We start from the raw sequence: 15,041 nt of genomic DNA, 5'->3' as shown, positions 1-15,041 counted from the left end.
TCCAAACTTTTGACTGGTACTGTATATATTTTTTAACATTTGCTAGGTAATTAACATTAGCTGTAGCTACACCAAAACGGCAGTATTTTTCCTATAACTTGTTCTCCATCTTCCTTTTTAAATGGCAAGACAAGTTTCAGCACTTTAATTTCCATGACTGATCAAAAATAGTTCTCTCATGCTCCCTCGTTTCTGCAGCAGACACAGTGAGCAATATGTTTGGAACATCGAATCGCAATAAACACGCAGTATAGAATCGCAATACATACAGAATTGTAAATCAGTAGTGTAACATATCTAAGTAAAAATACTTTGAAGTTCTACTTAAAAAAGGAAAGACTCACCCATTTTGAATGTTATTTTGTGGATCTCTGAGCGATGTGCTATCGATTCCCGGGGGGTAATTTCATGTGCATCTGAGCTCGTGCCGTTCAAGCGTGCAGAACTGGTATGATGCAAAAGTCATCATACCAGCTCTATTTCTGCCTGCTTTAAAAGTGAATAGCTCAGATACACATGAAAATGCCAACGATCAATAGAACATCAGTCAGAGATGCACAAAAAACAATACAACATTCAAAATGGGTGAATCTTTCATTTAGGTAGTTTTTGGGTATCTGTACTTACTATTTATATTTTTGACTACTTTTACTCCACTACATTTCTAAAGAAAATATGTACCATTTACTCCCATATATTTCCCCTGACACCCAAAAGTACTTGTTACATTATGAATGCTCAGGCAGGACAGCATTATGGTCCAATTCACGCACCATCAACAGAACACGTTGTCATCCCTACTGCCTCTGGTCTGGCGGACTCACCAAACACAAATACTGTGTTTGTAAAATATGTCTGAGTGTTGGAGTGTGCCCATGGCGGTCTGTAAAATATGTCTGAGTGTTGGAGTGTGCCCATGGCTGTCTGTAAAATATGTCTGAGTGTTGGAGTGTGCCCATGGCTGTCTGTAAAATATGTCTGAGTGTTGGAGTGTGCCCATGGCTGTCTGTAAAATATGTCTGAGTGTTGGAGTGTGCCCATGGCTGTCTGTAAAATATGTCTGAGTGTTGGAGTGTGCCCATGGCTGTCTGTAAAATATGTCTGAGTGTTGGAGTGTGCCCATGGCCGTCTGTAAAATATGTCTGAGTGTTGGAGTGTGCCCATGGCTGTCTGTAAAATATGTCTGAGTGTTGGAGTGTGCCCATGGCTGTCTGTAAAATATGTCTGAGTGTTGGAGTGTGCCCATGGCTGTCTGTAAAATATGTCTGAGTGTTGGAGTGTGCCCATGGCCGTCTGTAAAATATGTCTGAGTGTTGGAGTGTGCCCATGGCTGTCTGTAAAATATGTCTGAGTGTTGGAGTGTGCCCATGGCGGTCTGTAAAATATGTCTGAGTGTTGGAGTGTGCCCATGGCCGTCTGTAAAATATGTCTGAGTGTTGGAGTGTGCCCATGGCCGTCTGTAAAATATGTCTGAGTGTTGGAGTGTGCCCATGGCTGTCTGTAAGATATGTCTGAGTGTTGGAGTGTGCCCATGGCTGTCTGTAAAATATGTCTGAGTGTTGGAGTGTGCCCATGGCTGTCTGTAAAATATGTCTGAGTGTTGGAGTGTGCCCATGGCCGTCTGTAAAATATGTCTGAGTGTTGGAGTGTGCCCATGGCTGTCTGTAAAATATGTCTGAGTGTTGGAGTGTGCCCATGGCTGTCTGTAAAATATGTCTGAGTGTTGGAGTGTGCCCATGGCTGTCTGTAAAATATGTCTGAGTGTTGGAGTGTGCCCATGGCTGTCTGTAAAATATGTCTGAGTGTTGGAGTGTGCCCATGGCCGTCTGTAAAATATGTCTGAGTGTTGGAGTGTGCCCATGGCTGTCTGTAAAATATGTCTGAGTGTTGGAGTGTGCCCATGGCTGTCTGTAAAATATGTCTGAGTGTTGGAGTGTGCCCATGGCCGTCTGTAAAATATGTCTGAGTGTTGGAGTGTGCCCATGGCTGTCTGTAAGATATGTCTGAGTGTTGGAGTGTGCCCATGGCTGTCTGTAAAATATGTCTGAGTGTTGGAGTGTGCCCATGGCTGTCTGTAAAATATGTCTGAGTGTTGGAGTGTGCCCATGGCTGTCTGTAAAATATGTCTGAGTGTTGGAGTGTGCCCATGGCCGTCCGTAAATTAAAAGAACAAGAAAATCGTGCCGTCATGTCTGCTTAATATAAGGAATTTTATGTATAGCGTTTGCTTTTACATTTTACTCAAGTATGACAATTGAGTTGTTTTTCCACCACTGTACAAAGTACATTTAAAACCAAATACGTTAGAACTTTCACTCAAGTAGTAGTAGTATTTTACTGAGTCTCACTTTAACTGGAGTATTTTTATATTTGGGTAGCCTATCTTTACTTCTACTCAACTATGACAATTGAGTACCTTTTCCACCACTGATCGTGATACATATAGAATCGCAATACATATCGTATGAGCACCTAAGTATCATGATAATATTGTAGGGTGAGGTTCCCGGCTCTAAATACGATGGACCTTGTATTAAACTCTAAAAGACCTCGACTTTGCCGATGATCTGGCGGTTTTATAAACACACACACACACACACAACTAGGGTACAAGAAGAAGAAAAAAAGAGACAGAAGCAAGTCAGACTGGTTAACTGCAGCAACTGCAAGACAGCCCTTTCCCATCAACGCAGCAAAGGCAGTCCAAAACAATCAAGTAGCAATACTTGGATTTACACACAGTTTTTCATACCTAGGGAGCACCATTGCATTATACCTACATCTGCATAGACATCTGCACTAGGATCAAGAAAGCCCGAACAACCTTCAAAGTTCAAACAAATCTGGAGGTCAAGAAAATACAGCACAAAGAGAACTCTAAACCTACTAGAGCTGTGTACCGACAACACTTCTATGCCTACATGGTTACGAGTACTGAAAAATGGTTGAACTAAACCTGAAAAAAACCCATCCATCCTCCACACAACTTGGCGCCAAATAATCATGAATGTCATCTTTTGTCCGAAACACTATCGAACTCCCCCTTCCTCAGACAAACAAAGCAGGACGCTACGGACACAATACTCTTAAGATGCCGCTTGGCCTGGATTGGAAGCGTTCAAGGAAGAACACAGACCCCATTCCAAGAGAAGAGCTGTCCACTGGTCTCCAGAAGGAAGGCCCAACACAACATGGCAGAAACCCATAGGGACGGAGCTCCAACAACATTAGCCTTAGAGTTGGGGTACATAACAGAGGAGAAGATGGCCAAGACAGCCTTCGCTGCTGCCATATGCGCCAGCTGGCATAACAGGGGTGAGTGAGTGAATCATGTGTGCATAATACTGAAAGTTTTTTATTTTAATTTTACCTTTATTTAACTAGGCAAGTCAGTTAAGAACAAATTCTTATTTTCAATGACGGCCTAGGAACAGTGGGTTAATAACTGCCTGTTCAGGGGCAGAAGTAATGACAGTTAGACTACTGCAATGCTCTACGTTCCAGCTACCCGGATAAAGCACTAAATAAACTTCAGTTAGTGCTAAATACGGCTGCTAGAATCCTGACTAGAACCAAAAAATGTGATCATATTACTCCAGTGCTCGCCTCCCTACACTGGCTTCCTGTCAAAGCAAGGGCTGATTTCAAGGTTTTACTGCTAACCTACAAAGCATTACATGGGCTTGCTCCTACCTATCTCTCTGATTTGGTCCTGCCGTACGTACCTACACGTACGCTACGGTCACAAGACGCAGGCCTCCAAATTGTCCCTAGAATTTCTAAGCAAACAGCTGGAGGCAGGGCTTTCTCCTATAGAGCTCCATTTTTATGGAACGGTCTGCCTACCCATGTCAGAGACGCAAACTCGGTCTCAACCTTTAAGTCTTTACTGAAGACTCATCTCTTTAGTGGGTCATATGATTGAGTGAAGTCTGGCCCCGGAGTGGGAAGGTGAACGGAAAGGCTCTGGAGCAACGATTTTTAAACAAGACGATGCTGCTGAGTACGGCGGGAAGGGTGGAGGCCATATCCTGCAATCTAGAGCAAAATAAATACCCTATTAGGGTGTGATGCCTGGCCTTAAATGAGTGGCGCAGCCAGTCCACAAGGTGGCACAGCTCCACTCTTACATTCTTTGTGGAGAAGCCTGGGGATGTTGAGCAGAGACACAAGTGCCTCAACAAGGAGATGCGTAAGATGTCTGTGATACAGATGTGATAGGGTGCAGCTATGATAAGACTGTATTGCCAGCAATTATTCAGCGTAACACGGAACCCAAACCGGCTGCGTGCGCGTGCCATCGTGCATAAATTTGTTTTGTCCCCCTACACCAAAAGCAATCACGACACGCAGGTTAAAATATCAAAACAAACTCTGAACCAATTACATTAATTTGGGGACAGGTCGAAAAGCATTCAACATTTAAGGCAATTTAGCTAGTTAGCTTACACTTGCTAGCTAATTTCTCCTTTTTAGCTAGCTTGCTGTTGCTAGAGTTCAATGTGGATGTAACCCCATCCCTGCCATCCCCCTCCCATCCCCGTCACTCCATAGATCCTCATCAAGAACAATACCCAGATCTTTCTCCCATCTAAGTCGGGGTTTATCTAGCCCAGGCAGTGTTAGTCCTGACATAAGAGCATTGTAAACACAGGAAATGGTATTGAACAGTGGTTGGTCTGCGTGGCAGAGTTGTTTAATAGGTGACATCTTAGGTAGGTTCCATTGTCCCTTGAGAGTCACCCTAATAAAGTTTCGTAGTTGTAGGGAGCTAAAGAAGTCCCTGTTAGGCAAGTGGTATTTCTGTTTCAGCTGATCAAAAGACATAAGAACTCCCTCCTCGTAACAATGTTCCAGAAGAGTGATCCCCTTATCAGACCATGGTCTAAAGTTACTATTCTAGAAAAACATAGGGATCAATCTATTGTTCCATAAAGGGGTTTTAGGGGGAAAGGAATCCCCCTCGTCCGAACAGCTCATGCAGTTTGCACCATGCCAGGACAGAATGTATGATTAAAGGGTTGTCTGTGATGGTTTTTATAGATTTTCTGTCCCATTTGTAAAACAAATCTGCCCCAGTGTCATCATTTACCTCAAGCTTTTCAATGTTCAACCATGAGGGAGAGGGACCCTTGTCAAACCTCTGAGCCAGAAACCTAGACTGTGCAGCCCAGTAGTACATTCTAAAATTCGGGAGGTTTAAGCCCCCTTGACTGTAATCAGGGGTCAGTTTATCCAGGCCAACCCTAGGGGTTTTGCCGTGCCAGATAAACCGTCTGGTCAGCTTGTCGAGAGGAAAAAAATGCTGCGGGAACAGGGATAGGGAGAGATTGAAACAGATATAGAAACCTGGGCAGGACATTCATTTTAATTACATTGATTCTACCCAGTAGAGTGAGAGGTAAGTCCATCCATTTACAAAGGTCAACCTCCACCTTTTGCAACAAACTGGCCAGATTGAGTTTATAGAGGTTGTTCAGATTACCATCCACCATTATGCCCAAATATGTGAAGCCCATAGGCGACCATCTGAAAGGAAACTTGTGCTCGATGGTATGATGGTCAAAGACAGACAACGGTAAGATTTCGCTTTTATCAAGATTGACCTTATATCCAGAGAAAGAACTATAACACTGTAGTAGGATCTGCAAGTGAGAGAGGGAGTGTTCTGGGTTTGTTAGAAATAAGACAAGGTCGTCCGCAAAGAGTGATAATTTATGGGTATGGGGGCCCACCTCAAAGCCATGTATGTCAGGGCACGTTCTAATAGCCTCAGCCAACGGTTCGATGGCGAGGGCAAAGAGGTGGGGGCTAATTGGGCAACCTTGTCTGTTCCCCCTATAAAGAGGGAAAGAGGAGGAAGTAATCCCATTGGTAGCAATCCTAGCTTTAGGAGATTTATAGAGTGATTTTATCAAATTTACAAACACGGTACCTAAACCGAACTTTTCCAAGACGCGAAAGAGGTATGGCCATTCAACCCTATCAAAGGCCTTTTCAGCGTCGAGGGAGACTGCGACACTAGGTATTTTGTTTTTGTTAGCAAGGTGAATTATATCAAAGAACCTTCTGAGATTGTTGGAGGACAATCTATTAATTATGAAGCCAGTCTGATCTGGTTTGACCAACAGGTGAAGACATGACTCCAGTCTCTTAGATAGCATCTTGGTGACCAGTTTACAATCTGTGTTAAGGAGAGAGATTGGTCTATAGGAGGCGCACTTTAGCGGGTTTTTCCCTTTCTTGTGGATTACAGTAATCACTGCTTGAGAGAAGGACTCTGGAAAGCAGTTGTCTTCTCTGGCTTTTTTAAGTACCTCCATAAGGTAGGGGACCAACAGCTCCCTAAATTCTTTATAGAACTGTGGAGGGAAGCCATCCTCCCCAGGAGATTTATTAGAAGGTAGGGATTTAATGGCCTTCAACAATTCAGGAACTGAGAAGTGTTCACTCAGGCGCTCGCTGTCTTCCCCTGACAGGCATGGGAGGTTGAAAGAGGAGAGAAAGGAGTCTATCTCTGATAGATCATCGCTTGATTGGGAAGTGTAGAGGTCTTCATAGTATTTCTTAAAAGTATTATTAATTTCAGTAGGGTCGAAGGACATCTCTTTAGTAAGAGTTTCTATGGCATTAATTGTCCTCTTACTTTCCTCTGCTTTCAGTTGCCATTCCAATACTTTGTGAGCTTTCTCTCCAAGCTCATAATAATGCTGTTTTGATTTAGTGATGGCCCTCTCAGCTTGATATGTGTTCAGAATATTATATTTAAGTATTTTATTTACCAAAAGCCTGTATAGATCTTTAGTAGGGCCTCTTTGGTAGGTTCTCTCTAGCTCTGAGATTTCAGATTCAAGGGCAATCAGTTCCGCACCGTGTTTTTTCTTCAGCCCTTTAGTATAGGAAATAATCTGTCCCCTCAGATAGGCCTTCAATGTGTCCCAGAGAATGAAGCTGTCAGGAACAGAGGGTTTGTTTGTCAAAGTAAAAATATTGATCTGCTCTTTGATGAATGCACAAAATTCAGGTTGCTTTAGAAGTGTAGGATTTAGTCTCCATCTATATGCTCCATTTACCTTGGTAGGAATGGAGATTGATAATACCAGAGGAGAATGGTCACTAAGCAATCTGGGGAGATACTTGACATCTAACACTCTATGAAACAGTTGTGTCGAAAGTAAAAAGTTATCTATGCGTGTGTGTGTCTTGTGTGCGTGTGAATAAAAAGAGTAGTCCCTATCCTGTGGGTGCAACTGTCCCCAGATGTCTAGTAAAATGAGATCTTTCATGAATGACATGGTGAGCTTGCCGGCTTTGGTAAGAAGTGAGGGTTTATCAGAAGACCTATCAAGAACTGTATCTAAGCAAAAATTAAAATCTCCTCCAACCAGTAGCCATCCTGGTGGTGCTTGAGCAACCTGAAGGAAGACATTCTGAATAAACATATGGTCATCGAAGTTAGGAGCATAAATATTCAATAGGGTCCAAGGCTCTGAAAACATATGCCCCTGCACCAAAACAAACCTGCCAGAGGGATCAGAGATGGTGTTGTTGACGCAGAAGGGGATGTGTCTAATTATCAAAATTGCAGTTCCTCTTGCTTTGGAGTTAAGAGGATGCAAAAACTTGTCCTACCCTCTTCAATTTCTTGTGTTCACTGGCTGTAAGATGTGTTTCTTGTAAAAACACAATGTCAGCCTTTAATTTCTTAAGGTATGTATATACTCTTTTCCTTTTAAATCGGGCTGTTAAGACCTTTTATGTTGAATGTGACATATTTTAGTGGGTTAAGCATAGGTTGGGTTTCAAATATGTAACTGAATAGAAATCTATCATATGCAGATAATTAGGAAATGTTTCAACTTTGGTTTGAGCACAAAAGTGACCTGTGTGTCTCTTTAGGGAGGAAACAATAAAAACATAGAAAAAAGGAAGAAAAAAATAATAAAAATCCCACCCACCCCGATTGTCAGACTAGAACAACAATCCCAACAATCAAACATGAATACACTTGTAGAGATAGGTTGCTGCTCGCTTTCCATCTTGCTCTTACTAGCTAAACCTTGGCGTAAACTAAAACCTGCGAGCTCTCTAAATTGAAACAAACGTTGTGAATAGATATTTATGGCTGAATATTTACTGCCCACGGTAAGGGATGCTTTGAGTCTCTTTATGAAAGATTAACATAAATGAGGGGGAAAGCAGTGGGCCTAAACCCACTTATTGCTTCGCCCAGTAGATATGGACTAAACCAAAATATACTCTCCTGTAAATGTAATAGAACTCACCCCTGAAAGATACTGTTAGTTGAAAATGTACAAATCAATTAAAGTGACCGGGAGATACCAGCAGTTCAATCCGGGTAAGAGAAAACAAACGAACTGCGTTTTATCCCCCAGAGAGACCGTCCTGGCTCAGATGTTGCTCATTTCTTTGAGAAAAGTGTGCACTTCTCCCGGTGTGTTGAAGAGATGGCTTCGGCCTTTGTACTGAACTTTCATCCCCGCAGGGTGGATGAGGTAGCCGGTGATGTTCTTCTCCTTCAGTGCTTTGGCGGCAGGTCTGAACTGCTTGCGGCATCTGGCGAGATCCGCGCTCATATCTGGGAAAAGGCTGACCCTCTTTCCATCGATGGTGATGTCCCCTTTGGCTCTTGCGAGTTGCAGTATCTTCTCTCTGTCTTGGAAACGGAGGAACCTGATCAGGACGGCTCGTGGGGGCTCATCTGGCCGGGGTTTCGGGGCTGATGTTCTGTGGGCGCGTTCGATTTCCAGCGGTTTGGTGAAGTTGATTATGCCTAGGACCTCCGGGATCCATTGAGTGTGAGTGAAGAAACGGACCGGGTCACGGCCCTCGCTGTCCTCATTCAATCCCACCACACGGATATTACTACGTCTACTCTGGTTCTCCATCTGATCTACTTTGTTTTGGAGGTAGGCATTGTCCTTTTGCAGTTGTGTCAAGACCTGGTCATGTCTAGCGATGGTATCTTCAACTAATGCGCAACTCTGCCTCAGTCGTTCTCAAAAGGAGATCATTCATGGAGGATTTCAGGTCGTCAATGGAGGAATGGAGTTCAGCCGATTTCTTATCGATTTTCAGAGAAAGACCTCTGTTACCATCCTGAATTTCCCGGAGGAGAGTAGCCAGCATGTCGGCAGGCTCGCAAGAGGCTGCTGAGAGCAACAGTCTGGAACTGTCGTCTGAGTTATGAGGGCTAATGCTAATCTTGCTAGCTGTAGCGTTATCGTTATCTTGGGAATCAACAACGTTTTGGTCGTCCTTCTTGCCTCTCGGTCGGAGGTCCATGGCTCTTTGGGAAGGAAAGTACTTGACAATTTATCAGCCGATGTTACAATATTGTTTCAACGTTGTTATTTGGGTAAAAATAGAATAACTTTGAAGAGCTCGGTTTGTCAACGTCTGCTCAGCTCCGCGGCATCACGTGCTCCCTGGGCTTTTTCATCTTTGAAGTTATATGGTGATTGGCATCTACACTTTTACCAGACAACCGGCATAACAGTTTGTCTTCAAATCACCCACGTGAGTAATAACCAATGAGGAGATGGCACGTGGGTACTTGCTTCTATAAACCAATAAGGAGATGGGAGAGGCAGGACTTAAAGCTCGATCTGCGTCAGAAATAGAAAGGAGTTCTATTTTAACCCTTGGCATCGCAGACGCTCGTTGGCGTGCGCGAGCAGTGTGGGTGCAATAATTGAATAACATGGATTTCTAAATATACTTTGCGACGCTCGCGCACGTGACGTGTCCGTTCTGGTCAGCATGTAAGAAAGATGCTGTGAAATTCCACCGGAGCAGACTGGCAAAATATGCACGGCTTATTATAGTTTTCTTGACCCAGAATTTATTAGAGGCCGCCGTTTATTTGCCAAAATTTTAAATTATACCCAGCTATAACAAGACACAGGCGCTTGTTGGATTCTCAGTGTTTAACGGAAAATGTACAGTACGCTGGCTATAAAATACAGTATATAGTATAATTTTCAAAAACTTGTTACGTTATAGCCTTATTCTAAAAACTTTGTGCAATACATTTTTTTCCTCTCGTCCACACACAATATCCAATAATGACAAATCAAAAACAGGTTTAAATGTTTTTAAGCAAATGTATTAAAAATAAAAAACAGAAATACCTTATTTACATAAGTATTAAGACCCTTTGCTATGAGATTCAAATTGAGCTCAGGTGCATCCTGTTTCCATTGATCACCGTTGAGATGTATCTACAACTTGATTGGAGTCCACCTTTGGTAAATTCAATTGATTAGACATGATTTGGAAAGGTACAAACCTGACTATATAAAAATGTCCCACAGTTGATAGTGCATGTTAAAGCAAAAACCAAGCCATGAGATCCAAGGAATTGTCCGTAGAGCTCCGAGACAGGATTGTGTTGAGGCACAGATCTGGGGAAGGGTACCAAAACATTTCTGCAGCATTGAAGGTCCCCAAGAACACAGTGGCCTCCATCATTCTTAAATGGAAGAAGTTTGGAACCACCAAGACCCTTCCAAGAGCTGGCCGCCCAGCCAAACTGAGCAATCTGGGGAGAAGGGCCTTGGTCAGGGAGGTGACACAGAACCCGATGGTCACTCTGCCAGAGCTCCAGAATTCCTCTGTGGAGATGCAGCATTCCACAAATCAGGCATTTATGGTAGAGTGGTCAGATGGAAGCCACTCCTCAGTAAAAGGCACATGACAGCCCACTTTAAGTTTGCCAAAAGGCACCTAAATGATTCTCAGACCATGAGAAACAAGATTCTCTGATCTGATGAAACCAAGATTGGCATTCAGGCCAAAGAGTTTAATCATCACATCTGGAGGAAACCTGGCACCATCCCTATGGTGAATAATGGTGGGGGAAGCATCATGATGTGGGGGTGTTTTTCAGCGGCAGGGACTGGTACTAGTCAGGATCGATGGAAAGATGAACGGAGCAAAGTACAGAAAGGACCTCAGACTGGGGAGTTAGGTTCACCTTCCAACAGTACAACGACCCTAAGCACACAGCCAAGACAACGCAGGAGTGGCTTCGGGACAAGTCTCTGAATGTCCTTGAGTGACCCAGCCAGACCTCAGATTTGAACACTGATAAAACATCTCTGGAGAGACCTGAAAATAGCTGTGCAGCGACGATCCCCATCCAACCTGACAGAGCTTGAGCGGATCTGTAGAGATGAATGGGAGAAACCCCCCAAATATAGCTGTTCCAAGCTTGTAGCGTCATACCCAAGAAAACTTGAGGCTGTAATCGCTGCCAAAGGCTGCTTCAACAAAGTACTGAGTAAAGGGTCTGAATACTAATGTAAATGTAATATTACAGTTGTTAATTTTTAATACATTTGGAAACATTTCTAAAAAAAAACGTTTTTTGGCTTTGTCATTATGTGTTGTGTGTAGATTGATGAGTAAAAAAAAAACACAATGTAATCCATTTTAGAATAAGGCTGTAACGGAACAAAATGTGGAAAAAGTCAAGGGGTCTGAATACTTTCCGAATGCACTGTAGGCTATTATTTTCCCATTGGCCTTTCTAGAATGATTCAAGCAAATATATGGTCATTGTGTAACCCAGTATATGCTAGTACTCTTCTCACCCTGAGTCTGGATGAGGTGGAGGATTTTGGCAGTGATCTGCCTGCCAATCTCAGCGTCCGCCAGCATGGCCTCCCTGTTCAGTCTCTCCAGCTGGCCCAACAACATTAGCACCCTGGAGTTACTGGGAACACTGGGAGAGAGAGACAAAGAGGTTTAATACTTAACATATACATTGGCATCAGGTCATGCTCTCATAAAGCAAATAGTCTCCAGGGTCGTGATCATTAGGCACCAGAGAGAGGGGAAAAAAGGACAGAAACAGAGAGCGACTACCTGGACTCGTCCAATAAGAAATGCTTATTTTCCCTTTCTGTTGTGAAACATTTTAAAATATTTTCCATAGTGCGCCCTAATGAACAAAACTATGCTCTGGTTATATTACGCTAATGTGGGGCAGTGAGGCCAAAGGTCACAGCCATGCGAGAGAGAATCTAAATGTAGAAATAGACCAAATGTCTTTCATATGCCCTTATAAAGACAGTGAGAGACGAAGGGAGAGAGGGAAAAAAGAGACAAATAGACCAAAATACACTAAGAGCAACTGGGTGAGATACTGCTCAAACAACACAAAAAGACAAAATGCACACACACTCCTTCATGCACTTACATACTCACAGACATATTAGCTAGACTAAACAGCAGAGACAGTCACACTAAGAAAGTCAAACAATCTACCAAGCCTAGAGTTTATCAAAAGTTAGCCTATAAATTGAGCTGCCTACGCCCTTGAAATATTAGGTCTGGGACTGGCACAATTACTGCATAACCGTGTAGTTATGGATGTCATGAAAATAAAATAAAAGTCATAACAGTTTGAAAAAAGTGTATTTAATGTATACCCAGGAATCAGGAAGAAAAAGGACAGAAAGTGGAGAGTACCTGGACTCGTCCAATAAGAAATTATTAGTTTCGCTGTTGCGTGACAGCGGACTGAAGATGGAATGGCCGGACTTTGTGCAGTTGAGTCCATTTCTGTGGTAAAATGGACTCTTAAAAATGTGATGAAACTTTGTTTCTCCTTGCTGAAACAAGCAAGGTGTTGTAGCAAACAAGTCTTTGGTTACCTTGGCAATGCCCCCCACAATACAGCACGCTCTGCTACCGCACGGCAAGTGGTACCAATACACCAAGTCTGGATCCAACAAGACCCTGTATTGACCCTTTTTTGCACAAACTCAATGCACACACACTGAGTGCTAGCTAGCTATAGTACTGACCGGAAAATTAAGCTAACCAAGACCAAGAAAACCAACTACAAGTAGTGAGTGGAGTTACACATGGACTATACTAAAGTTAAATGTCTTACTTGTGATTAAATGTTTTCCACACACATACAGTGCCTTCAGAAAGTATTCATACCCCTAGACTTATTCCACATTTTGTTGTGTTACAGCCTGAATTCTAAATTGATTCAATTGACTTTTCCCCCCCACGCATCTACACACAATACCGCGTAATGACAAAGTGAAAAAATGCTTTAAAAATATGTTTGCTAATTTATTGAAAATGAAATACTGAAATCTCACATACTGTACATTGCCTTCAGGAATGAGTCATACCCCTTCCCTTATTCCACATTTGTTTGTGTTACTGCCTGAATTCAAAATTGATTAAATAGATTTATTTCTCACCCATCTACACACAACGACCCATAATGGCAAAGTGAAAACATGTCTTAAGAAATGTTTGCTAATTTATTGAAAATAAAATACAGAAATATGTCATTTACATAAGTATTCACATCCCTGAGTCAATACATGTTAGAATCACCTTCAAACACTATGCAAGAATAATGTAAGACTAATGCTAAAATAACAAAAGGCTAGTTATTACAGGCCCCAAACAGTTATTGACCCCAGCAGTGAATGTTTTACAGAGGAACCTAAAATAGCTAGGGTCACAATGGCACCATGACTGGCCCTGGCTGGTTTAATGACCTGTGGTTGTGCTGTCCTTAGACTGATCTTACAGTGTCACAAGACATTGAGCAAACTACAGTGTATAATATGAGGGCAAGGGGCAGTGTATGAGAGACAGTAATCTGGCAGAAAGAAAGAACTGTGTGTGTGTCTGAGACAATGGTTACTCACCCTTTCTCAGTGGTCATTTTGGGCTTATTCATTTTTTCTCACACACGTCAACATTTCACATCAACTGCAAATAAAGAAAAGCAAGATTCAGCAATGCAACACAGTTGTCCTTCCCTGTCTGGACTTTAATGTTCACCCCTGTAAATCCCAGTCTATCCTTTCTATTATATCCTGTGGAAAGATGAGATCAGCAACATGCGGAGAGATGGTACTAAATGAACAACCCGTATCGATAAATCCAATGTAACAAAATAGGGCCGGTCATGCTGTCTATCAAGCTCAACTTGTTTAACCAAAACAAAAGGGTGTCCAGTAGAATTAACCGGCTCCAGTGTCAGGAAACGAAAGAGCTGCGACTATGTCATTAAGCTACTTAGCTAAGGAAATCAGACCAAAAGCATTGCAAGCCAATAGGAGAAAAAAAATAGTAAAGAGAGAAGACAAATGTATGTAGACATTTGACCTGGGTCATTAATGAGTTATTATCATTCATTATGTCATTGATGATTTAAAACAGTGTGTAGCCTATACTGTAAGCATCATTCTTGGATATAAAATTGGAGGCCATAATTAAAAAATTTAAAATTCAACAAATATGTAACTAGTGAACCTAAATGTACAGACAGTTGTTGTTAGCCAAGGGGACTGAAATGAAAAACCGAGAGAATCCTGTTCTTCACTCAGTCGACCTGGGCTAGTCTGCCCTGTTGTCAGTTATTTGCCTTTGCAGCAAGCATCTTCAGCTAGCTAGCTAGCTGTAGACGGGCCTAATCAATGTAGCTAACGTTAAACGTCATCTGGCATACTGGCTATCTGCCAAATGTGTTGTTGCAAAATGCACTTATTCAGATCTTCATTGAAAATAACATCACCAGAGTTAGCACAACGGCTAGCTAGCTAACTAGCAGTGACCAACTGGTTTACGAAATAACTGTCTGGTGGGTAATAAGGACATCACAGCCCCCACTGCACCTGCTCAATGTCCATTCGGTTTCCTAGCTAACGTTAGCGTAGCTAGCTAGCGTTCCTGCTAACTTAGCTAGCCATTTGGAAATAATGTCAGAGACGTGCACTAATATGCTGCAAAAATATTCAAAAATAAACATTTTACGAACCTAGGTATATGGAAAATTAGTGTTGTCCCATTAGGACGAGGCAATCCCTAGATGTAAGTGTGTTGCCTGAAACGATGACCCGATGTACAAACCCCCTACTGGGTTGGAGAACTGTCAAGAAGAACTGCCAGGATCCATGAATAACGCGAGAATGCAAATTTAGTGTTGAGATGTGACGCGTAAATATGCGACCGAGCATCTCAGAATGAACGCATAC

The 15,041-nt window shown here is 42.5% G+C and overlaps 1 protein-coding gene across 4 annotated transcripts in view; it reads right to left on the bottom strand.

Moving 5' to 3' along the window:
• The window catches only part of LOC135514335 (cytosolic carboxypeptidase 1-like), a 46,063-nt gene extending 31,078 nt beyond the window's left edge, over positions 1-14,985 (bottom strand). For 3 of the 4 annotated variants that reach the window (XM_064937747.1, XM_064937748.1, XM_064937749.1), the window contains exons 1-3: positions 14,825-14,985; positions 13,710-13,773; positions 11,619-11,749 (exon numbers count right to left, since the gene is read on the bottom strand). In XM_064937747.1, the coding sequence (XP_064793819.1) occupies positions 11,619-11,749; positions 13,710-13,741 (163 nt within the window). In that variant the 5' untranslated portion in view covers positions 13,742-13,773; positions 14,825-14,985. Of the gene's footprint in view, positions 1-11,618; positions 11,750-13,709; positions 13,774-14,824 lie in introns of those variants that run through there. The other variant, XM_064937750.1, reaches the window with a different exon arrangement.
• Positions 14,986-15,041: the final 56 nt, after the last annotated feature.

This window comes from Oncorhynchus masou, chromosome 25, assembly GCF_036934945.1.
Source record: "Oncorhynchus masou masou isolate Uvic2021 chromosome 25, UVic_Omas_1.1, whole genome shotgun sequence".
In the NCBI taxonomy this organism is placed as follows: domain Eukaryota; kingdom Metazoa; phylum Chordata; class Actinopteri; order Salmoniformes; family Salmonidae; genus Oncorhynchus; species Oncorhynchus masou.
Note: the sequence above shows the minus strand (reverse complement) of the source record. Positions and strands in the feature narration are given on the sequence as shown.